Source organism: Odocoileus virginianus, chromosome 25 (genome assembly GCF_023699985.2).
Source record: "Odocoileus virginianus isolate 20LAN1187 ecotype Illinois chromosome 25, Ovbor_1.2, whole genome shotgun sequence".
Lineage (NCBI taxonomy): Eukaryota > Metazoa > Chordata > Mammalia > Artiodactyla > Cervidae > Odocoileus > Odocoileus virginianus.
This window is the reverse complement of record NC_069698.1, coordinates 31203173-31227826: the sequence shown is the minus strand read 5'-3', so window position 1 is coordinate 31227826 and position 24654 is coordinate 31203173. Positions and strand designations below refer to the sequence as shown.

The window sequence follows — 24654 nt, the reverse complement described above, 5'->3', positions numbered from 1 at the left end:
ATTCCCTCCTCTAGGAGATCTGATGTGCAATTTTCATTTGAATGGTGGTCCTGTTATTTTTGTATTATGATGGAGGAGCAGGAAGTTTAGCCCACAGCATAACCTGGGTCCAGGATTTAGTGATACATGTTGCTGGCAATCTTCTTTGGGTTCAACCCTGAGATGCAGCCTCCTGAGGATGTGGTTTGTGTGACTGCTATAGTTAACAAAATCTAATAACCCCTAACTTCAGGAACTTCCTTTGTGGGTATTAGAGAATGATCCTGGGAAGACTGAAGGAAGATATGGAAAAATGCCTATACAGGAAGTCTTACAGAGAAGGAAAACCATCTAGAAAGCAAAAGGGACTTACGCTTTTTAGAACTTAGGTTTTTCAATCACTTATTATGTGCCAGATTCTGTTGTAAATATATGTATTATTAAATATAATGTGTTTTAGTGGTGGGAATATTTTTTCAACCCCATTTTACAGAAGAGGAAACAAAGGCCCAGACTTTAAAAAATAAACTTGCCCAAGATCCTCCAACTGAGAAGCATAAGACATTGAATTGAACTCAGTAAGTTCATTCTATTTTCAGGTCATAATTCTACACCCTCAACTCTACCTGTGACATGCTGTTACTGTCTGCTGCTACTTAGAAACCCCTTTCTTCTTGTCCATTTCCTTGTACTTCACTTCTGCTGGCTAAATCTTACTTGTGCTTGAATTGTCTGGAGGGATATATTGCTGTTAGTGATTCCTCTCCACCCATCCCTACCTCCAAGTCTCCATTTTGTGTTCTGTGTTACCAGAGCAAACTCAACAAATTACTTATATGAGATGTAAAGGCTCTTCAGATCTGTCCTCCCTGAATTCACTCTTACCTGACTATCCAATAATTTGCCTACAGGTACTTTTTCCTTCCAAACTTCTCTTCTCTGGAGTGTAGAAACTACTATGTTTCGGTTCAGTTCAGTTCAGTTGCTCAGTTGTGTCCAGCTCTTTTAGACCCCATGGACTGCAGCATGCCAGGCCTCCCTGTCCATCATCAACTCCCAGAGTTTACTCAAACTCGTGTCCATTGAGTCGGTGATGCCATCCAACCATCTCATCCTCTGTCATCCCCTTCTCTTCCCGCCTTCAATCTTTCCCAGAATCAAGGTCTTTTCCAATGAGTCAGCTCTTCGCATCAGGTGGCCAAAGCACTGGTGTTTCAGCTTCAGCATCAGTCCTTCCAATGAATATTCAGGACTGATTTCCTTTAGGATGGACTGGTTGGATCTCCTTGCAGTCCAAGGGACTCTCAAGAGTCTTTTCCAACACCACAGTTCAAAAGCATCAATACTTCAGTGCTCAGCTTTCTTTATAGTCCAACTCTCACATCCATACAGGACTACTGGAAAAACCATAGCTTTGACTAGATGGACCTTCGTTAGCAAAGTAATGTGTCTGCTCTTTAATATTTAATATTTCCAGGGTCCAGCTCATAAAATGTTTTACGTGAATAAATATGTAAATGAATTAATGTTAATCACCACCAATAAAATTTTTAAGAGGTTTTTTATTTATGCGTCTATTTATGCCAGCCCTAGAAACTCAATCAGAAAGTCATGTTCTTGGCTTATAGGTTAGGCTGGGATTTTTATCTGAGATCTACTAGGCCAAAAATGTAGTCTAAGTAATGAAATATAATCATACAAGGTTTTCAACATGCCTGAAAGCCATCAACTTAAAAAACAAAACCCAAAAAACTTGGTGTCATAGAAGTAACAAACAGAAAATGCTATTTAAATGAGTATTTTTAATCTTTTCTAAATGGATTCTTGCTCCAAAAAGCTATTGACATTGAGGAATAGTCAAGGAAATAAACACAGTTGGAAACTTAAAGGAAGAGTCCACTCGAATTTGGGGTGAAGAAATTGCTTGAGTTTATAATTTTGCACCACACCTGTTTGTAACTCACTGTCTTTGGACACCTCTGAGGTTAGACTGATGGTGTTAAACCAGTTTGCCTGATTAAGCCTGACATGTCTAAGGTTAAAAAAACAAACAAACAAAAACCCACAAAAGGTATATTGTCCTAGTGAAGCTCTTGCACATTTTAAGTGACTTATTCAATACCTATATTTTATAGATTTTAAAGAGTACATATAGTTTGTCCCTACTTTTAAAGAAATTTATAGTTTCATATGTAATTAATAGACTATCTTATTTATTTGACACTTGGAGTTACTAACAAAAGACAGGATAACAAGATCCTCTGTATCTGAAATTTTTTTTCTTCCTTTTTAAGTACTACAGATCTAAGTGTGTTAGGCCTATTTCTAAGACCTGTCTTGTGTAGTGATGAGAAGTAAAACAAGTGAGATATTTTTAGGAAATTGGACTTCCCAGGTGGGGCTAGTGGTAAACAACCAGCCTCCCAATGTAGGAGATGCAAGAGAGGTGGGTTCCATCCCTGGGTCGGGAAGGTCCCTTAGAGAAGGAAATGGCAACCCACTCCAGTATTCTTGCTTGGAGAATTCCATGGACAGAGGAGCCTGGCAGGGTACAGTCTATGGGGTCGCAGAGAGTCAGTCAGAGGACACGACTGAAGCGGCTTAGTACATATGCCGGCACACAACTGCGGAGTTCATGGCACATGACTTCCATTGTAGAAGCACCTGTTATCACGGCGTCGGGGCAGGGATAGGGTGCCGGGGCAGCAAGACACGGGCAAATGTCCGCAGTTTCTGGGTTTTCCCCAGGCCTCGGGTTCCCAATATCATGTCAGTTGACAGAGTTTATTTACCCTGGGTCTCTTCCTGTGGTTTTATTGGGCTCTACCACTGGTTGTAGAATTCCATCCCACCCTCCACTCCTGCAGCGGAAGTCAGGTCCATTCATTCTTTTCTCAGAAGCTCGTTTCTGTTTACAGGGGCGGGGCACTTATCCCTTCAAAGATGCCTCTTTCTCTCCTCCAGCAGCCACCTGGACTGAGATCTTGTTCGGTGAAGTTTCACATCATCCCAGATCTCAGGTCTTCAGTCATCCCTTCGTCCCCAGATTGGCCCGAAAACCGCCCCGACTCTCCCACCTCCACCAAAGAGCTTTACCTGCGCCTCGGTGACCCGCTGGTAGAAGCCGCTCGCGCCCCATCTCCCCAGGATGGAAAACATGGTCCACGCCGACTCCCGGCGACGCGACGGGAAGCGGGGAGAAGTCCGGGCTGTCAGCTCCGTTTCTGCGGGGACTGTCAATCCGGCGTCTGGAAGGTGGAAGGACGCGAGCGCCCTGCCCGGGCGTGTCGGCGGCCGCCCAGCCCTTCCCGCCCGCGCCTGGGCGGCGGCTGGAAAGAGGAAGGAAAGGAGGGGCCCGGTGGGAAGTGGGACCTTCCGTAGAATCCAAATATCTCTGCCCTTTTGGGGAACTTGTACTGGACTCTAATTCTCACTTTTCCGTTTCCAGGGTTGCACTGTTAGAAAATGTGTCCCTTTATAATAGAAACTCAAAGCTCCTTCCTTCCTGGGGTGACATTTATGTGTTTGCAAACAGAATGTTAATATCTGCCCCTTACAGAAAACTGTTAAGGAGAACAGGTGTCAGTAGAATTTTACAGAGAGAATTTAACTTCAAGGGCTTTAAGATTAGAAACTTAAAAAAAAAAAAACTAATGAAATGCTTCTCTTAGTATTAAGAAACAATGACAGTATAGGGAATCTGAATTTTACTTTTTCAAATTAATCATAAGGCTATGTAATAAATGGGATAACTTCGTAGTAACTAAGGTTAGCAAATAACTAAGTGAAATATAATACATGACATATAAAGGGAGATATGAAAATTAAGGATAGCATTTTGACATTTAATAAATACTCATGGATCTATGAACCTTGTATAAAGATGTATTGGTTTATGCAATAAATCCCTTTCCATGAGATGTGTCATTGGTCTAGTGAAATATTTTGTTTTGATTAACTTAGAACTTGAAATGACAGAAGAGGGACTAACTTTAAGAATTCTGTATAATGGAGATAAGGATAAGGAAATGTGATAATTTTACAAGAGTGGGTATTATGTTTCAGAACCAAGAAATATTCTGTCTGCTTCTTGAAATTAATGTTAGAAGAAAGAATTGAGTATTTAGAGAAAGAAAAAACAGCATCCTGGAAAAAGTGGTTCAAAGATGTTATGTAGGGGGAGTTTTAGCCTGCCCACAGAATGGATCTGTAACAGTGTCTACATAAGGCATAGACCAAATGATACCTCATGGAGTTACAGTGCTGGAGAATGTTTAGAACACCATTTATGTGGCTTTCTTCCTGTCTTCAGACTGTATTTATCAGAACCCATGGAAAGAGGAAGTTGTAGATTTCACTGTAAATATGTCTCTGAAGAACTGAAGTCAAAGTTGTAGATTTAGAAATCTTGTTTCACATCTTCCAGGACTTTTCAACAAATTCACCTATCAACTTGTGGACATCTTTTACTCATCAGCCTCAGCCTGAGGGACCCTTTCCCCATCTGCATTTTTTAAACCATTTATTCTTTGAAGTCTAATCAGAAAAGTCACTCTCTTCTTAAAGAGATAGCTCCTGGTTTTTAGCTACAAGGAAAGAAGGAACTTGACCCTGTACCACAGACAGGGAAGACAAAAAAAGCAAGGCTTAGAACTAAATCAGGCTCAACATTTTCTTCCCTCCTGTTGGAATTAATTCCCTCAGGAAAGGGTAGTTCTAACAACAGGAAACAGATTTGCCTGACTACTCAGCTCTTTAAAGTGACCCAGCTCCTGGATTGGTGAGAAAGAGGAATCCCTAAGGTAGTGGAATAAAGTTATAAAGGGCTTTAAGGTGTGTTGGGGAACTGGAGTGCTGGAGTCCCTACCAAAAGGGATTGGGAAAAACATCTCTGGGTGCCCCACAAAATTACAAAATTAAACTTGACAAGTTTCTGCAGGAGGAGACACAAGATAAGACCGTGCTAATGAAAGGGAAGGCATGTTTCTGCAGCAGGAGATACAAGATAAGACAGTGACTGAACTGAACTGAACTGAATGAAAGGGAAGACATGGGGGTTTTGGTTTGTTTGTTTTTGTTTTATGAAAGAAATTACAGTTTTCATTGCTTCAGTGCTTAGCTAAGGAAAACTCAGTGAAACATTCCGATTTGTCTAAGGAAACAGAAAATGTTAAATAAAATGACCCTGGCATAAACAAAAACTTCCCACAAAATTAGCATTCTGACTCACTGCATTCTCATGCTAGCTGAATTGGGAAATAAACATTTCCTTTTCCAGCAAAAAGAAGATCAGAGAGAAGTAGAAAATAAGGGCTTAGGGATTTAGTAATGAGCGGGGCATATTTTATGTCACAATATTCAATTTTTTAGGTTGCCAGAAAGATTCATCGCTAGAGTTCTTATCCTTCCAGGGATTTTGCTCTACTTCCTACATTCTGCAGGCACTGTACCTCACGCTTTCTGATTGTGGAAAGCATCATAGATCAGGGTCAGAACCTCCGAGGTTGGGATTTCCCTGGTGGTCCAGTGGTTAAGCCTTCACCTTCCAATGCAGGGGATGCCAGTTTGATTCTGGTCACGGAACTAAGACCCCACAAGCCTCAGGGCCAGTAAAACAAAACATGAAAAACGAGCCAATATTGTAACAAATTCAGTGAAGACTTTAAAAAGAAATGGTCTACAACAACAAAATCTTTAAAAAAAGAAAAAACATCTCTGAGGCTGATTAAAAGTAAAACTGAAAGGAATCTGCCGGTTTCCTATAACTCTCTGGGGATATGTTTGTCATCCTGGGTGAGAAGTCACTCATCTTTCCTGACTGCAGATTATGTCTTCACGGCGGATGTTGGGGGTGGAAGAGATGCTCTCTCTCTCTCTCTCTCTCTCTCTCTATATATATATATATATATATATATATATTGCTCTCATTAACCTTGGTATTAAAAATCAAATTCATGACACTATTCAGTTTATGGCGTATCATCATCATTTTGTGAAGTACCATTTTTATTTTTTTATTTTGATTTATACTATTTTCCCCATCACAAGTCACTGATTTGGAGTTACAAATAATGTCTTTTCAATTCAACTTCTACACATGTATTGAGGCACTTCTTTATACTTAAAAGCACTATGGTGCTATTTTATCTATTTCAAATATATATACAAATGGTATTTTCCTATTAAGTTATTGGACAATAATAACTTTTTATTAGTCCCTATACAAATAGTATTTTCCTATAAAGTTATTGAAAAATAATAACTTTTTTTATTCCATCTCCCTGTATTTTTTAATTTAATGTGATTTGTACAGCATCTACCTATGTGAGGCTATGTAATATTCCACCCATTGTTCCTGACTGCTGCGTGATGTTCTGCTCCATGCACACACCACACTTACCAGGAACTCAGAATGTGACTGAGTACACAGACTCTAAAGGAAGACTATAGACGCAGGCCTGGCACCACTATTTACCAGCAAATCATTAACACCTCCTGGTTCATTTATAAACTAGAAAAGTAGGACCTTTCTCATAGGTTTGCTGTAAGGACTGTGTGATTCAATCATGTTACAAGTAAATTACTTAGAACAGCAAGCGCACGTGATGAATACGGCATAAATTATTGTGATGATTATTATTTAGCTAGTCACGTGGTGAACAATGCGTAGGCTAACTCTAACTCTGCCTCATAGTCAGTGTTTGGAGGACTTTCTCTTTTTGAGGACTGATACTGCATTTTTCTTAGATCAGGTGTTCTCAATTTTTTTTTTTTTTTTGGATTCAGGACTTCTTTAAATTTTTGAAAATTATTGAGTACCCAAGTAACATTTCTGTGTGTGGGATAGCTCTATTGATATTTGTCACATTAGAAATTAAAACTGTAAATGTAAAGATTAATTAATTAAAAAAATAATAAACTCATTAAATGTTTTTTAAATGCTATAAATTAAAACAAAGATCACAGGGTTCTCAGGATATATCCCAAGAACCTCATGTCACAGAGGAGGTGACCAAGTCTGGAGAAAGTCTGATGACTTTCCCAACATTACAGTCATAAGGAAAACTGGGGGGAAATATCAGATTTCCTTGAATCCAGGATTATTGGTGCTTTTTTGTCCCCACTATACCAATCTAATACCCTCCCACTGTGCCTTACATTGCTACTGATTTGCAAACTTGAGAGAAAAGCTGAAAAGTCTGCCCATTTGGGAGGCTTCCCCTTTGGCTCAGCGGTAAAGAATCCATCTACAGATCCTGGAGACATGGGAGATGGAAACGTGGATTTGATCCCTGGATCAGGAAGATCCCCTGGAGGAGAGCATAGCAACCCACTCCAGTATTCTTGCCTGGAGAATCCCATGGATAGAAGATCCTGGGCTTGTGATCATTTTTGTTGCCATCCCAAAGTTATATCCATACAAGTTAGCAAAAAAGGAATTTCCAAATGGTTTACAAAATTTTTCTTTAGATATCCACTATATTTTCCTGAATGTTTCTCTTTATTTAATTTCTTTTTAACAAGCATTAATTTAGTACCTCCCTGTACTAGGCATTCTGGTAGGTGCCAGAAATATAATGAATCATTCCTGTCCTTGTCAAATTATATACTAGTGGGAAAAAACAAGAAGAAACTAGTACACCAAGAATAAATAAATAACTGCAAAATGTATAGTGCAATGAAGTAAGTGAACAGGATGCAATATTAGGGAATAATCAAGCAGGGTAGGCACCTCTTTCCAGATTAGCTAGTGAAGCCTCACAGGTTTAATGTGATGAACACACTGGACAGAATAATAAGTGCAGAAAGCTGAATTCATCTCTGTTTTTCATACTTTTATGATGTGTATGCATGTGTGCTAAGTTGCCTCTGTCCTGTCTTACTCTGTAACCCTTTAGACTACAGCCTGCCAGGCTCCTCTGTCATGGGATTCTCCAGGCAAGAATACTGCAGTGGGTTGCTATGCCATCCTCCAGGGGGGTCTTCTGGACCCAGGGGTCAAACCCATGTCTCTTGTGGATCCTACATTGCAGGCAGATTCTTTAGCACTGCGCCACTGCGGAAGTCCCTTTTATGAAGCAAATTACTTCAAAGCTTCCCATGACTTAGTTTGCTATACCTGCAGTACTATATGCTTTTTTCCTCTGCTTTCCTCTCCCCACCATTGTCTGAAACGTTATTTGGTTTCTAAGGAGGCAGCCGTGGGATAAAGTCCACATTTACCACGTTTAAACACATGCACACCTACTGAATCTTATTCCACATATCTGCATGGGATTCTTTCTAGACATTCCATACATAATGCATTTCAAATAGATTTGAATACTTTTGTCAAACCCATGTAAGATGCTAGAACAGAGCCCAGGGTACCTTAAAACTTAATAATAGCTCATATTTATAGTGCATTTATTATGCATCAGTTGCATAGTAAAATATTCACATTCAGTTCAGTTCAGTTCATATTCAGTACCCAATTAAGTTCACACAACCAAACCCATGAAATTTTGTGGAAACAGATAACTTGAAAAGAGACATATAGTCTCTAAGCCAAGAGTTGACCAGAAACAGTTTTACACTCAAGGTATTCAGAAGGGAGGGAAAGAGTGTACCCTAAACTCAAGAGTTCTGGTGGCTTCTGCGCACGTTCATATTAACACACCTAGGGAGGAGGATGTGAGCAAAAAGGGACAGGGTTGTTACCTTACAGGAGTGTTCCTGCAGAAGTGCACTTTCTCACTGTGTAAACCTTGTCATTCTGATTCCAGCGAACTAGGAATACTTTTATGAATTTTCCATAGTTTAGGTGGATAGTCACTGAGTCATTCATCAGTTATTCATTGCATATCTATTATGGGATAGGCATCATGATAGGTTTTGGGTTAAAAAAAAAAAAAGGGAAGGTGGAAAGGGAAGTAAAATCTTGCTCCATAAACTTACAGTTTAGCATGTTTGGGGAACAGAAAATAAATACATAAATTGAGGAAATGTTTTGATGTCAGGGGGAATAAATGCTATGGGAAAAAATAATGAGGGGAAGAAAAGTGATATGGATGGTTTTGTTGCAATTTATTTATGGTGATCAGCAAAAGACACTAGTGAAAAAGGTCTTCCAGCAAATACCTAAGGTAAAAGAAGAGGAAGGAATGTGGTAGTATTTGGTAATATTCAAGGAAACCTGCACATGAAAACTAGGAACAGTTTGGAAGAAAGCTGGGATAACAGGGGCACTTTTCAGAGTGTCCACCTCACCACAGTTCTTGGTGAGGCATAGTGGATGATACTACGTGGACAAGGAGGACCAAACTACTCTAATTCAAAGAAAGACTTGTTAAAGTCGGATCTGAGTCTACAGATGTTTTAGAAATAAAATTGGTTCATCAACATAAATGGATGAACTTAGAGCCTGTTCTACAGAGTGAAGCTAGTCAGAAAGAGAAAACAAATATAGTATATTAACACGCACACACAAACACACAAATCTAGGAAAACGTTATTGATGAATCTATTTGCAGGGAAGGAACGGAGATGCAGATACAGAGAAAGGACTTGTGGACACTGTAGGGTAAGGAAAGAGTGGGAGGAAAGGAGAAACTAGCATTGACATACACAGACCATCATGTGTAAAATAGATAGCTAGTGAGAAGCTGATATGTAATACAGGGAGTCCAGTCTGGCGCTCTGTGATAACTCGGGGATGGCATGGGGGAAAGGAGGGAGGTGATGTATGTAATATTGTGACTGATTTGAGTTGTATGGCAGAAATAACACATTTTAAGGTAATTTCCCTCCAATTAAAAACTAAAGAAAGAAGAAAAAAGATTTAAATATTTTAAAAGAAATATATTAATTGATTTGGTTTGACTCTAGTTATCTTTTTTTATGTAGACACAACAGTGATATAATAAAACCTCTGTCTAAATCTAAAGGAACTCTCTAAAGAAGTACAAAACAACACACCTAATAGATAAGAGAAAGTGTTACATTGGTAGGTTTTGGTTTGTTGGTTTGTTTATTAAAAAACACATCATTTCAAAATAATGCTAATATTGTTCAAGTACCTGGAATAGAGACAATAAAATCATGTGTATTTGAAAGCTTGAAAAAGAAGTCACAACAGGTTGCGTACGATTTCTGCTTCTTTGCCTATCCCCTCCTGGGCCAATATTCTCCTACTTAGAATCACCATTAATCTTTATCTATTAAAGAAAAGGTAGCGGTTATGAAACAGGAATGCAGTCATTATCTTCCCATTAACATTAACAAGATGAATTTATGGGACAAGGATGAGATATAGAAGGAAGAGTTTTACTAATTAGGTTTTAAAAATGGCACATTAATGAACTGAGAGAAATCAGAAAAGCTCTAGATTCTTCAAAGACTATGGAAGTGATTATCCTTAATCATAGTAAATTCCTACTAAAATTTAGACATGGTTTCTCAACCTCCTCCAGTGGTTAATTATTAGTTGTGAATTAATTTAAGGATTAAAGAGATTAAATACAAGGATTAAACAAAAAATTATTTTTATTCTAATTTGGAAAAAAGTGAAAATATATTACTTAGTATGTTAAATTTATCCCTTTGTAATGAGCTGAAACAATATAATTAAAGCACGTTAATTTGAATTTAAATGTCAAATATACTCTGTGTCTTTGGAAATGATAATTATATTTATGAATATATTAAGCAAATTACCTAAATATATTATCTCCCAGCTTTATGAATTGAACAAACATAAAAAATATTAAAAAAAAAAAAAGCAATGAAAAGAACCACTGAAGTTCTTTATCCTTGGGATGGTAGCCCTGTATGTGATTTTCTCTGCAAGCATAATAATTGCAATTAATTAAATTTTTACCAAGATTACATTTATGTCCTTCCTTTTGCTGCATGATCACTTAATTATCACTTAAAATAATTAACCTACTATTCTATTGTGCTAACGCAGCAAATTTAATTAATGAAGTAATGTCAATTCTTCAAGTTTTAGATGATTTTCAAATTTTTACTGTCACAGAGGAGCTTTTCCTTTGTGCAGAAAATATTCTTATCCACTTTTTGCTGCTTCCTTGAAACAAATTACCAAGAATCACTAAAGCAGGAGGTTTAAAAATTTGAATGGCTCTTGGTAAACTTTGGACAACATCATGTAAAGGTATACTACTAACTTGCCTTTTTTCCAGGTCATATTTATTTCTAAACTGGTTTATTTATTTCATCAATTTTGCAACTCTCCTCTAATTCTATGGATAATAATGATTGCAATGATGTAAACACAACTAACAATGATAAATTTGTTTAGTTCAAAACATGCCAGGCACCATTCCAAGCACTTAGTATAGAATTGTAATGGAATATTATAGATTTTGTATTTAAATAGCCTTGCGTGGGCTTCCCTCCTGGCTCAGTGGTAAGAATCCACCTGCCAATCAATGCAAGGGACACATGTTCAATCCCTGGTCTGGGAAGACCCCACAGGCTGTGGAGCAGCTGAGTTCCATACACTACAATTACTGAACCTGTGCTATAGAACCTGGCAGTCACACCTACTGAAGGCCTAGAGCCTGTTGCTCTGCAATAAGCAACAAGAGAAGCCACTGAAATAAATAAATAAAATTATATTTAAAAAACTAGACTTGCATTTGACCACTTACTCTTTCACTAATTAGCACAGTGATCTTGGGTAGGCTACTTAACATCTTTGAGATAAGCTTTTCCAGTCACACTATGCAAATAATATTAAAAATCTTGCAGGATTTTTGAGAGGTTTGGCTTTCCTTAAGACTTGATTTTTTTTATTTAACCCTTTAACCTGATTGGAATTTATTCCTTAATATGTTATGTGTATCTATTTTTCTAAATGGTTATTTTTCATAACATTGCTTATTAAATGTTATCCCTTTTGCCAATACTTAGTGATATATACTTCCTTATATTTAAGTTATCATATACAATTTATGTTTCTGAACTTTCTGTTCTTTTTCACTGATACATTTTCATGCCAACATGATAATACTTTAGTGATTATTGCATCCAAATATGTTTTATTCTTTAGTAGGCTATACTTTGCTATGACAGCTCATGGTTCTCATTGTTACATTTGTTTCAAAACACTAACAGTTTGGCAGATTTCTTTTTATCAGAAAATTTTAGAATTATTTTCTAAATAATTGCAAAATTATTGCAAAAAAATAGTTGCAAAATAAGTGTATATTGTAGGGTTTTATTAAATGCATTCACTAACTTCAGGAGTACTGATAGCTTTTCAGTATAATCAAAGTCACATTGTAAGGACTTCACGGATAGTTGCTCAATGTAAACAGGTGCAGCAGTCTCCATAAATGAGACCACTGGGGAGAGGGGAGCCCTCCAGTGTTCCTATTAAAGTCAGTCAGCTTTAGCAAACTTTTGCACTAGAAGAAAACCCATGGGTGGTTGTATCTATAGAATTAACTGAAATACATTAAATAGAGAGCCTTTTAAAAATACATAGGATGTGCTTTCTAAACTATTTATTCCAGTTAAGCATAAAATTCACAACTATATTTTAATTATCAAGCATATAAATATTGGTATATTGAAACAGAATGTGTCATTCATAAAAAAGTCTAAGGAAATTAATTCTGACTAATGAATAAAATCCTGATTTAAAATTGAAATCCATTTCAAGTTAATTACATATACCCCAAATGCCATGCTATTTAAATGGAAGATGATAACATTGTATTTTATAAAGAAAGATGATTTGCATGAAACACTTAAATAAGAAAAAAGGACAAAATTACCTTAAATGAACAGTCCAAATTATACAGTAAAAGTTTAATAATTCAGACATATATTTACAACATTTAAATTTGTTTATTAAATTATAATGACAATATTATTTGAATTTATTTAGTACTTCCCACATACCAAAAATGTTCTGAAAGTGCTTTCTTTGTATTCATATGATTTCAGAGTAAACTTGTGAGAAAGAAATTAGAATGATCCTCATTTTATTGGTGAGGAAAATGAGGCACAGAAAATCTAAGAACCTTTTTCCAAATTATACAGAGCATTTGAATCCAAGCTGCTCTCCAGATCCTATGTTTTCAAGCATTTTGACCAGAACAATTAAATCCTTTACATGGCCTAACTTTTTTCAACTTTGCCTAGCAATTGCTTTTGATTATCTATAGAATTATACATTTTAGCTGACATTCTCTACAATATTTTGACTATTTCACCTGATGAGGGAGTCTTAGAAAAAATCAAACATGCCTTATTGAGTGTTCTTGTTCAGGATTAAAGGCTAATCGTAGAACAAAACAGTGTGCAAAGCATGAATTAAAATTAGATCATACCTTTCAAATATGACTTTTCAATTAAAAGTATAGCATATGATTATAAAGTATTGCCCTTATGCCCATAACACTTTCTGATTTAATTTCAAGACGATTTTATGATTCCATAAAAAACTGTATCAGTAAAGGTCTATAAAAGCTGTAAGGTATTGGTTTGACCTTTATTCTTCCTACACGAAAAGTTAAATAAGCAATTACATTCAGCTCGTATATAGAATCAGGGGGCTGTCCAGCTCTAGCATTAGCAATTGCAAATCCATCCTTTACCTTTCTCAGGCGAAGGATGGCTGGCCAGGAGCCAATCGTCAGCCAATGGGAGCCCCTAAGTCAACCATGCATTAATGTGCTGCTTGAGCACCATCTGCTGGACACTTTAAATAACAACCAATTTGAGAACACCGGCGTACCCGAGAATCACCTGAATTCCAGATGTACAATACAGTGTTTATATTTTATGCCCTGGTGTAGTAGCAATCCATTTCTTCTACCTACTTAGAATTAATTACCCAGGCAGGACACTCACCTCCATCTTTGCCTGTTGATTTACTGGCATGAGAAGCTCCAAGTGGCCGGGTGATAGGCTCAACTTCTAATTTAATGGAACTATATTACTGGGTCTCATGGTGGAAGAATTCCTAATTGGGAACAAAGATCACTAAACTAGCAGAACCACAAATCCTGAGGTCCCTAAAGTTTCTGACACAACTACTCAATTGGAAGGATGTTGAAGCTGAAACTCCAATACTTTGGCCACATGATGCAAAGAGCTGACTCATTTGAAAAGACCCTGATGCTGGGAAAGATTGAGGGCAGGAGGAGAAGGGGACGAGAGAGGATGAAATGGTTGGATGGCATCACTGACCCAGTGGACATGAGTTTGAGTAAACTCTGGCAGTTGGTGATGGACAGGGAGGCCTGGCGTGCTGCGGTTCATGGAGTCGCAAAGAGTCGGACACGACTGAGCGACTGAACTGAACTGAACTCGAATTTGCCTCTGTAGTTTGAGCAGCCACAGACAATGGTGTGGCTGAATTACCATTAATACAATAAAAACTTACATAAACAGAAAGCTGAGTGTGGCCCGTGGTTCATAGTTTATCAATCCCCGATGTATATATGACTTCCCAGGTGGCTCAATGATAAAGAATTCGCCTGCCAAGCAGGTGACTTGGGTTCAGTCCCTAAGTTGAGAAGACCCTCTGGAGAAGGGAATGGTTACTCACTCCAGTATTCTTGCCTGGAGAATTCCATGAGCAGAGGAGCCTGGTGGGCTATAAGGGGTTGTGTGAGGTTGGACCTGACTATCACATAATGTGATATATACATGAGATAAATATATATCCCTGCTTATTTTTGTCTGATAGATACAGATAGAGTTAGAAATAGAAATAGACATGATAGAGATAGAAATACATTTCTAGTAACTAGGAGAGTCTATTTGGATTCTGTGACTGTTTTATCTCCCACCATGAACCAATAACCCTTAAAAACCCTGTGCCAATATTTTTCTTGATAATGGTGGTGTGTACGTGTCTTCTTGTACATGAATGCTAATGTAAAATCTTCTGTGATAACTAAAGTCATCCTGCTACTAAAGATTGTAAGATTGATTCAAATCCCATAGTGAAGTGAAGTCGCTCAGTCGAGTCCAACTCTTTGTGACCCCATGGATGGTAGCCCACCAGGTTCCTCCGTCCATGGGATTCTCCAGGCAAGAATACTGGAGTGGGTTGCCATTTTCTTCTCCAGGGAATCTTCTCAACCCAGGGATCGAACCCAGGTCTCCCGCATTGCAGGCAGGCGCTTTAACCTCTGAGCCACCAGGGAAACCTTCAAATCCCATATCTATGACTTAGTGAAATATTCAAGGGACTCCCCAAGGCTTCTGGGAATATCCAGCCTAGTCTTTAGACACAGTCATCTTTACTACCAAACTCCTGCTTCCGCTAAATTACAGCAAATAATTTATTGCCACTGTTCCACACCCTGTTAACTTAGTGAACTCAGAGTTTTCCTTATTTTCTTTTTTAAAAGAGTTTTTTTATTTTGCGTTGGGGTATATATAGCTGATTAATAAATAATGTTGTGATAATTTCAGGTGAACGGCAAAGGACTCAGCCATACATATACATACTTGTATCTGTTCTCCCCCAAACTCCCCTCCCATCCAGGCTGTCACATGACCCTGAGCAGAGTTCTCTTTGCTATACAGTAGGTCCTTGCTGGTTATCCATTTTAAATATAGCAGTGTACATGTCCATCGCAAATTCTCTAAATACCCCTTCCCATTATTCTTTCCCCCAGCAACCAGAAGTTCATTCTCTAGGTTTGTGAGTCTTTTTTTGTTTTGTGAGTGTCATAGTGAGTGAAGTAAGTCAGAGAGAGAAGGGGAAATATCGCATGACATCCCTTATAAGTGGGATCTATAAATAAATCTATAAAAAAAGGAACTTAAAAAACAGAAAGAGTTTTCCTTATTTTCAACACACACACACACACACACACACACACACACACATATGCACACACTTTACTGAAGGCCTTTTCTGGCATAACTGACTTGACTGATATTCTGGACACATGACCTAGGTTAACGTAGGCTGTAAATTAATAATTTGAAATTGAACATTAAAAACTATTTCATAGTGTTTTCCATGAAAAAGCGTCCAGACTCAGAATTTTAATCAGCTCATTCTCACACCATCCTATCCTGACACATTTTATTTTGTATTTTTGTATTGTATATTTTGTTTTACATTAACACAGTTCTGACACATTTTCCCAATTTCCCACTGCCCTCTAGCGGCTTCTCAAGGTACTTTCCTAAACACAGACCCACCTAAAAAGAACTCCCGTGTCAGCTGTTCAGATCAACTCATTTTAAAACATTTCAGTTGCACGAAACTAAATCGGTATTCAGCACAATCTTTATATAATTTTATTTTGTGATTCATTTAGGGTATTGAGTAATAATTAAGAAAACATTAAGTATGCTTCCACATGTATTGCAAAAACACAGCATCTCTGAAAATAAGTGATCTGTCCATGAAAAATAACAAATCAAAGACATTCTAATAGGGTGATTCACTTGGCCGCATTTCATAGTACTTCATGTTATTTTGTGTAACAGAAGAAATAATGAAAATTAGAAGGTTTAAATGAACTATATTGATGCTTTTGTTGTTTTGTTTAATGATAGTGGCAACTGGATTTTACTCCCCATCCATAAAATCCTGTAGGCCAAAATAATATGATTTATTCTCAATGATCAGATCTCAGTCAAATACCTGTATAGACACTTGTGTGATTAAAAGTATCTTTTCAAAGAAAGCCATCCCTTGTCACATTGTTCACTGCCCTATGATACAACTCAGGAGGGCTCCCTGTCTGAGGGAGAAGGTGGAGAGGACTCCTTATTTCTTGGAGCAGAGTTACAACCTCAGCTTTTCTCAGTCTGGCTGTCAGTGACTTACGTCAAGTATCTGCAGTTAAGGCACATTGTAGGCACTTGTGAACAAGAGATCAGTTTTCAGACGTGAGCTCAGAGGTGGGGTATGCACTCAGGTTTGAGTCACAGAGAGCACAGATGAGATATTTTTGACAAAGAGAATGGTGAGAGAGGAGCAGATGGTTCAGGAGAGTTGCTGATCGGTCCTAAGGTTTACTGGGACTTCCCCGATGGCTCAGGCAGTAAAGAATCTGCCTGCAATGCAGGAGACCTGGATTGGATCTTTGGGAAAAGAAGATACTGAGAAAGGGAATGGCTGCTCACGCCAGTATTTTTGCCTGGAGAATTCCATGGACAGAGGAGCCTGATGGGATACAGTCCATGGGGTCACAAAGAGTCGGACACAGCTGAGTGACTGACATTGTCACTATTGGGTCTTCCCAGGTAGTGCTAATGGTAAAGAACATGCCTGACAATGCAGGAGACGTAAGAGATGCAGGTTCGATTCCTGGGTTGGGAAGATCTCCTGGAAGAGGGCATTGGCAACCCACACTAGTATTCTTGCCCGGAGAATCCCATGGACAGAGGAGCCTGGCGGGCTACAGTCTATAAAGTCGAAAGAGTCAGACACAGCTGATGACTGAGCACACACACAAGGTATCCTGAATACCCTGGACTCTGGGTCTCTTGCTAGAAGCTTAATGTCTAAAACTTCTTGGGTTGAGGCTCTCAGAGTGAACTTTGATTTTGCCTAAAGTTAGGTTGACTACTTGCTTTACTGTGCTTTACTGGATGTGATAATTCAGACTTAAAATAAAAATCCTCCACACAGGATTAGTGGGATTAATAGTTAAACTCTGTCTTTAGGATTATTTACAGAACCCCAAGGATGTGGCAATGGTGAGAACGCAAGATGAGGAATTCTATTCTCTGAAAGTAGTTCTTAGTTCTTGCTTATTCTTAGAACTCATATGATTTTCTTAACCTTCCTTTGACATCTGCTGTGAAGATCTGTGATTCTGTACAATGATTCTATATTCATGACTGTTATCTATCTTTTTAGGAAGCTGTATGATTATATTACAGCTCTTAGACACATGTAAATTGTGATTTTCTCTCTTCTATATCTCATTCCAAAAAATGATTTTTGTGAGTGATTTTAGATGAGGTTGTTATATCCATGGTAGTAAAAGGGTTGATAAATCAAAACATTAATGTTTTCCTTTCATAGAAAAAATTAGAGAATAAAGTTGGGTGGCCTCTTAAACACTTGGATGATCTAGTCATGTTCCTGTATCATTGTGGCACTCTGGGATATCCAGATGGTTGCTTTAGATTATGCTAAAAAGAATTTTACTTTACTATTCTTACTGTGTCACATTGCAATAATCTGAATATGCTAGTTAGATAACCGGTAAACAATTTAAGGAAATGAGATACATTTCTCCTGATCATGTCTTTTATGGTGAAAACTATTAGAATTTATCCTCACATAGATAACTTGAATTTGGGAACTGTATCAATTACCTGTCTCAGTGGATAAGCATAGACAAAGAAATATGGAAAACTGACCATAGTTATAGTTAAATGTTAGTCACTCAGTCATGTCCAACTCTTTGTGACCCCACAGACTGTAGCCTGCCAGACTTCACTGTCAATGGGATTTCTCAGGCAAGCATACTGGAGTGGGTTGCCACTCCCTTCTCCAGGGGATCTTCTCGACCCAGGGATTGAACCCAGGTCTTCTGCATTGCAGGCAGATTCTTCACCTTCTGAGCCACCAGGGAAGCCCAGTTATAGTATGCATGAGTGCTCGGTCACTACAGTCGTGTCCAACTCTTTGTGACCCCATGGACTGTAGGCCTCCAGGCTCCTCTGTCCATGGGATTCTCCAGGCAAGAGTACTGGAGTGGTTTGTCATGCCCTCCTCCAGGGGAAGTCACGACCCACTCAAAATTCTAAAAGTCCCAGTTATAGAATATCCTTGTACTAATGTTGAAAACTACTAGGAACGTCCCTAGTGGCCTTGTTCCTAAGACTTCCCCCTACAATGCAGGGGGTATGCATTCGATCTTTGATTGGGGAGCTAAGATCCCATGTGACTCATGTCCGAAACCCAAAACATAAAATAGAACCAATATTGTAGCAAATTCAATAAAGACTTTCAAAATGGTCCATTAAAAAAAAAACTTAAAAATAAGAAAGTTACTAAACTGTGCTGCTGTGTTGAGTGTCTTTTCATTGTTGTTTAACAGAAGTTTGCTTTTGCTTTTAAGGACTGGAAAAATATTAGTTCATTTCCATGCACCTTCTCATGATTACAAGCTGAATTCTTAAATTGAATGTGGCATTTTAGAATTTTTGTGGTCCAGAGGAAAAATAATGTATATTAAACATTTGACAGGTATCTAGGACATTCTTGGTTGCTTTATCCTTAACAAGTGGAAAAGATCATTATTTCCCACTTCATGTATGAATAAACTGAGAATAGAAATTGTACAAAGTTTTATTGGTGCATGTTTCTATATTTGATTTGGACTGGGTATGCATTTCAGATATCCAATTTCTGGAAAAAATGATCTTCTCTCTAGAGAACTTAGGACAACTAGAATATGGTAATTGAGGAAAATGTTCTAAAATAACAGTATGTCATTTAAGTACATATTTTCCAGCAATAAAACTATTTTTCATTGCACTTTGGCTTAAATATTAAGGTTAGTAAACAATGATATCTTCAGATGTGTGCTAACAAGAATCAATGCACAGTCCACTTGATTCAAAGGTACTAATTTTCTCCCTCAGAAATTATGATGGAAGAACAGATAAACTTGGTTTCATGGTATGACTGCCTTTAAGAGAAGCAATCAGGACTCATGTGATTTTTTAATGATGGTTACTCTTCCTATTTAAGTTAATTATGCCCCTAGCATGTATTTAAAAGCTTTTCTTAGTAGAAGATAAACAACAGAAACTATCCAGAAATTTTCTTTCTGGATAATTTGGAAACAAAACCAATCTTTTATACAATATTCTTCCAACCTGGTTGCTTTGGTTTCCTTTTTACATCTCATGAATTAAAAAAAAGAAAACATCTAATTAATGATCTCTTGTCTTTTGAGAAAAGTGGCTATAATGAATTTGCTTCACTCACTTTCTGACTTGACTCACATAACGATTCTAGAAACAGAAGAAAATAAAAACTCTCAATAGCCATGGTGGTAAACTTAAGCAAATCTGGAAACATTTTCTACAAAATGCCAGGATGATAGAGGGGAGAAATCAATATGTTCAGTGATGAGAAGTAAGCTATTCTGTCTCCATCCTCTGCTATTTTCTTCCAGTTTCAAAACTTGAACAGTTTTATCAAATAGAAAATTTGACAACCATGCTTCTACTTCTTAGATGCTACTTTGTGATGTCAACATCTACAACCTCAAATTTTCTACATCTAATTAGAAACCAACACTTTTGTAATACTAGTGGGATGGCAGCAGGGCCCACATATAATTGGGACAGGTGGCAGCAGCTTACTACCTTAAGCAAGATGTAATATGCACAAATAAATCATTAGAAAGAAAGATGGGGTCAGGAAGACCTCCAGTCATGGTACACAGACAGCGTTCTACACATCCACATACATCATTGGTTCCAAACATTAAAAATCCAGGTGGTGATGATTATAGAAAGGGCTCATCTCATTCTTATAGGACCCACATAGATAAAAACCTTTTAAGTAGTGAAAGAGTATATGAATTCAGCAAATGCTCCTGAAACATTGTTCTGGATTAAACCCCAAAAATGAAAGACTAGGACTTGCATCCAAGTTGGCTCACAATCAACACAAACTTATTCCTTGGTCCTTGTAGAAATCACTGTGTCTGGGGAGAGTTCTCCTTATTTAGAAATGAGCTTCCCTGGTGGTTCAAATGGTAAAGAATCTGCCTGCAATGTGGGAGACCTGAGTTTGATCCCCTGGAGTAGGAAATGGCAACCCACTCCACTATTCTTGCTTGGGAAATCTCATGGACAGAGGAACTTGGCAGGCTACAGTCCATGGGGTCGCAAAGAGTCAGATAAGACTGAGGACAGACACACACACATTTTTAAAGAGGGCAATTAAAATGTATGATAGATTAAAGTACATAATAAGGCAAGAGCAAAGAAGTCTGTGAAATTTCAGGGAAAGAGAAGACTTCAAAAGTTACTTAAAGAAATATAATGATGAGTATGTTCATTCTCCTTAGGATACAAGGTGTTTCCATATTAATTATGAATTGCAGAAGACCACAAAGAAAGAGCAGGTTGGAATGAAGGTGAATAGACATGATAAAAAGGAAATGGGTGAGAAAAAAAAAAGACTTTATATATTCCTTAAAGGAAAAAAAGTCAAACTGGAAGGAGAGTGCAGCATTCCAGGTAAAGTCTATGATAATAAATTCACACCTTTAAATATCCTGTGAATGAAAAGAAATTAACACCTTGCATATGCATTCAAATTAAAAAAAAAAAACAGAATGGTAAGAGAAAAATCCTAGAAGTATCAAGGGAGAATGATGAAGTTGCTTACAAAGAATAAAAGAATATTCATAGTTCAGTTCAGTTCAGTTCATTTTCTCAGTCATGTCCAACTCTTTTTGACCCCATGGACTGCAGCATGACAGGCATCCCTGTCCATCACCAACTCCCAGAGTTTACTCAAACCCATGTCCATTGAGTCTGTGACACCATCCAACCATCTCATCATGTGTCTCCTTCTCCTCCCGCCTTCAATCTTTCCCAGCATCAGGGTCTTTTCAGATGAGTCAGCTCTTCACATCAGGTGGCCAAAGTATTGGAGTTTCAGCTTCAACATCAGTCCTTCCAATGAATATTCAGGACTGATTGCCTTTAGGATGGACTTGTTGGATCTCCTTACAGTCCAAGGGACTCTCAAGAGTATTCTGCAAAAGCATCAATTCTTCTGTGGTCAGTTTTTTTTATAGTCCTACTCTCATATCCATATATGACTACTGGAAAAACCATAGCTTTGACCAGATGGACCTTTTCTGGCTAGTAATGTCTCTGATTTTTAATATGCCTTCCAAGTTGGTCATAACTTTTCTTCCAAGAAGCAAGCGCCTTTTAATTTCATGGCTGCAGTCACCATCTGCAGTGATTTTGGAGCCCCCCAAAATAAAGTCTCACTTTTTCCACTGTTTCCTCATCTATTTGCCATGAAGTGATGGAACCAGATGCCATGATCTTAGTTTTCTGAATGTTGAGCTTTAAAACAACTTTTTCACTCTCCTCTTTCACTTTCAACAAGAGGCTCATTTTTCTTTGCTTTCTGCCATAGGGTGGTGTCATCTGCATATCTGAGGTTATTGATATTTCTTCTGGCGATCTTGATTCCAGCCTGTTCTTCATCCAGTCCAGAGTCTCATGATGATATGACATATTATTCATACTAGTCTCAGCATTTATCTTTAGAGCATTTTTTTTCATGTATTCATTGGCATTTTGCTTTTCTTCTTTTGTGAATCACTAGTTAATATGATTTGGGCTTCCCTGGTGGCTCAGTGGGAAAGTATTTGCCTGCCAATGTAGGAGACCTGGGTTCAATTCCTGGTCCAAGAAAATCCTCTAAAGAAAGAAATGGCAACCCACTCTAGTATTCTTGCTTGAAAAACCCCATGGACAAGGGAGCCTAGTGGGCTACAGTCCTTGGGGACACAAAGAGTCAGACATGACTTAGTGACTAAACAACAACAGTTAATATTATTAACTATTTTTAAAACTAAGATTTCAGTATCATAACTGATCTTAAATGTTGGTTCTTAATTTAAAACTCAAACAACATAGGCATAAAGAAAAAAATAAAAGTCTCTTGCATCTCTCAGTATTCACCATAACTCTTCTGAGCAGAGATAGCCACTCTCAATTAATGTTGAGATGGTTGGATGGTATCACCAACTCAACGGATATGAATCTGAGCAAACTCCGGGAGGTAGTGAAGGACAAGGAAGTCTGGTGTGCTGCAGTCCATGAGGTCGCAGAGAGTTGGATACAACTCAGTGAATGAACTACAATGTTTTACAAAATATCACAGAGGAAGGCTAAATTAACACTTTGATGTTTAAGAGTTAGGAAGCCTGAGAATGATAAAGTTGGATCTGCACTAGAATCACTGTGAGGAAACGGTGGATTTGGAAAGAAAATCAGTCAGTTCAGTCGCTCAGTCGTGTCCGACTCTTTGCGACCCCATGTATCGCAGCACGCCAGGCCTCCCAGTCCATCACCAACTCCCAGAGTTTACTCAAACTCATGTCCATCGAGTCGGTGATGCCATCCAGCCATCTCACCCTCTGTCGTCTCCTCCTCCTGCCCCCAATCCCTCCCAGCATCGTGGAAAGAAAATAAGAAGAGACTATTTTGTCTTCTTGAATGAAATGTAAAGAAATGAAAGATATTTAGTTAGATAAATAGCGCTTTTGTAATCTACTTGACCTGAAGTTAAAGTGGGTTTGAAGTTTTCTAGGTTATGTGGCTTTGTGGCAGCCGGAGTTCAGATGTGACAAAGGAAGTCCAAGAGATAGCTACACAGTTGGCCAGCTCAGAAAGGAAACTAAAAGCCTAAAATAAGCAGAATATGAAAATTCTTAGGATAGTTTAACGCAAGTTATTTCCCAAGACTTTTTAAGATCAGGTTTTAAACATATCTGTTTATGGATCTTGTATGATTAAATGGGATTTTTTATGGTTAAAATTAAATGAGCAGTAAAAAATTTTATAGATTAACTCTCAGGATTAAATCTCTATAATTTTACTCATCTCTAACCATAAGGAGGGAGAGTGGATATAAACTTTCCAGGAGACCGAAACTTTCCAGTTAAGAGATATATTGCAAAAAGATTAAAAGGCAGATTGACTTGCAGAAATGCATTTAAATTGTTCAGTGAGCATATGGAAGTTATTTGCATTGGTTAATGGAACATCACAAAAAATGAAGTTCTTTCTTTTTCATCTCACTGGTATTTAAAAGCAAATAAAACCAATCTGATTGCATTAAAATTCTGAAAGTTAGGTTTGGCAGAAATTCCTCAGAGAGGAATGAGAAGATATCCCTCCACATCTCTGCCTGAATTCCAAAGACATGTGAAGATAAAGGACTGGCAGATGGAAGTCAAAACATAGCAATTTTTATTAATAAAGCTTGTGGAGGAAATATGTAGTGGCATAATAGATTCAAACAGTCTCCAGTTATTGAAGTCCAACATTCAAAAATTTTACTAAGGATTGTGCTGATATAACCTATGATGTGAGAAACAGAGAATTAATACACCTCAAGGCCAACTCACAGCTAAGAAGAGAAAAAGCAGCGCTTCTTTGTTTCCATTTTAAAATGATATGAGTTTTATTTTTCTGTGTCCCAGCAGTTGTATATGAGATGTCTCACACTGAAATGTCTTTCCTGTTATCCATAGTAATGTAATAAATTGCCCCCAAGTTAAGTGGCTAAAAATAAATGTTTTGTTGTATTTTATGATTCTATGGGTCAGATAGCCAAACAGTGTTCAGCTGTAAATTCTTCTGTTCCATGTGGTATTGACTGGGGTCACTTGGGGACATTCAGCTGATGGGCTGACTGAGAAATCCAGAAGGGACTCATTTGCCTCAGCAGAGACTGCTGGGAAGTTAGGTTCAACCATGTTCTCCCTCTCCACGTAGTCTCAGGACTTCTCCATGTTTCCTCCAGGTGAACTTCTTACACGGAGACTCAAGACTCCAAAGATGAGTATTTAAGATACAGGAAATGGAAATATTAGTCTTTTAAGACTTGGCCCCAGAATCTGGCACCTCATCATTTTTGTCACATCGTATTTTCAAAGCAGTCAAAGGGCCCTC

At 37.9% G+C, this 24654-nt stretch overlaps 1 protein-coding gene across 1 annotated transcript in view; it reads right to left on the bottom strand.

The window, feature by feature from the left end:
- The window catches only part of LOC110144669 (multidrug resistance-associated protein 1-like), a 91682-nt gene extending 88382 nt beyond the window's left edge, over positions 1-3300 (bottom strand). The window contains exon 1 of the mRNA XM_070455087.1: positions 3076-3300. Within this exon, the coding sequence (XP_070311188.1) occupies positions 3076-3138 (63 nt within the window). The 5' untranslated portion in view covers positions 3139-3300. The remainder of the gene's footprint in view (positions 1-3075) is intronic.
- Positions 3301-24654: the final 21354 nt, after the last annotated feature.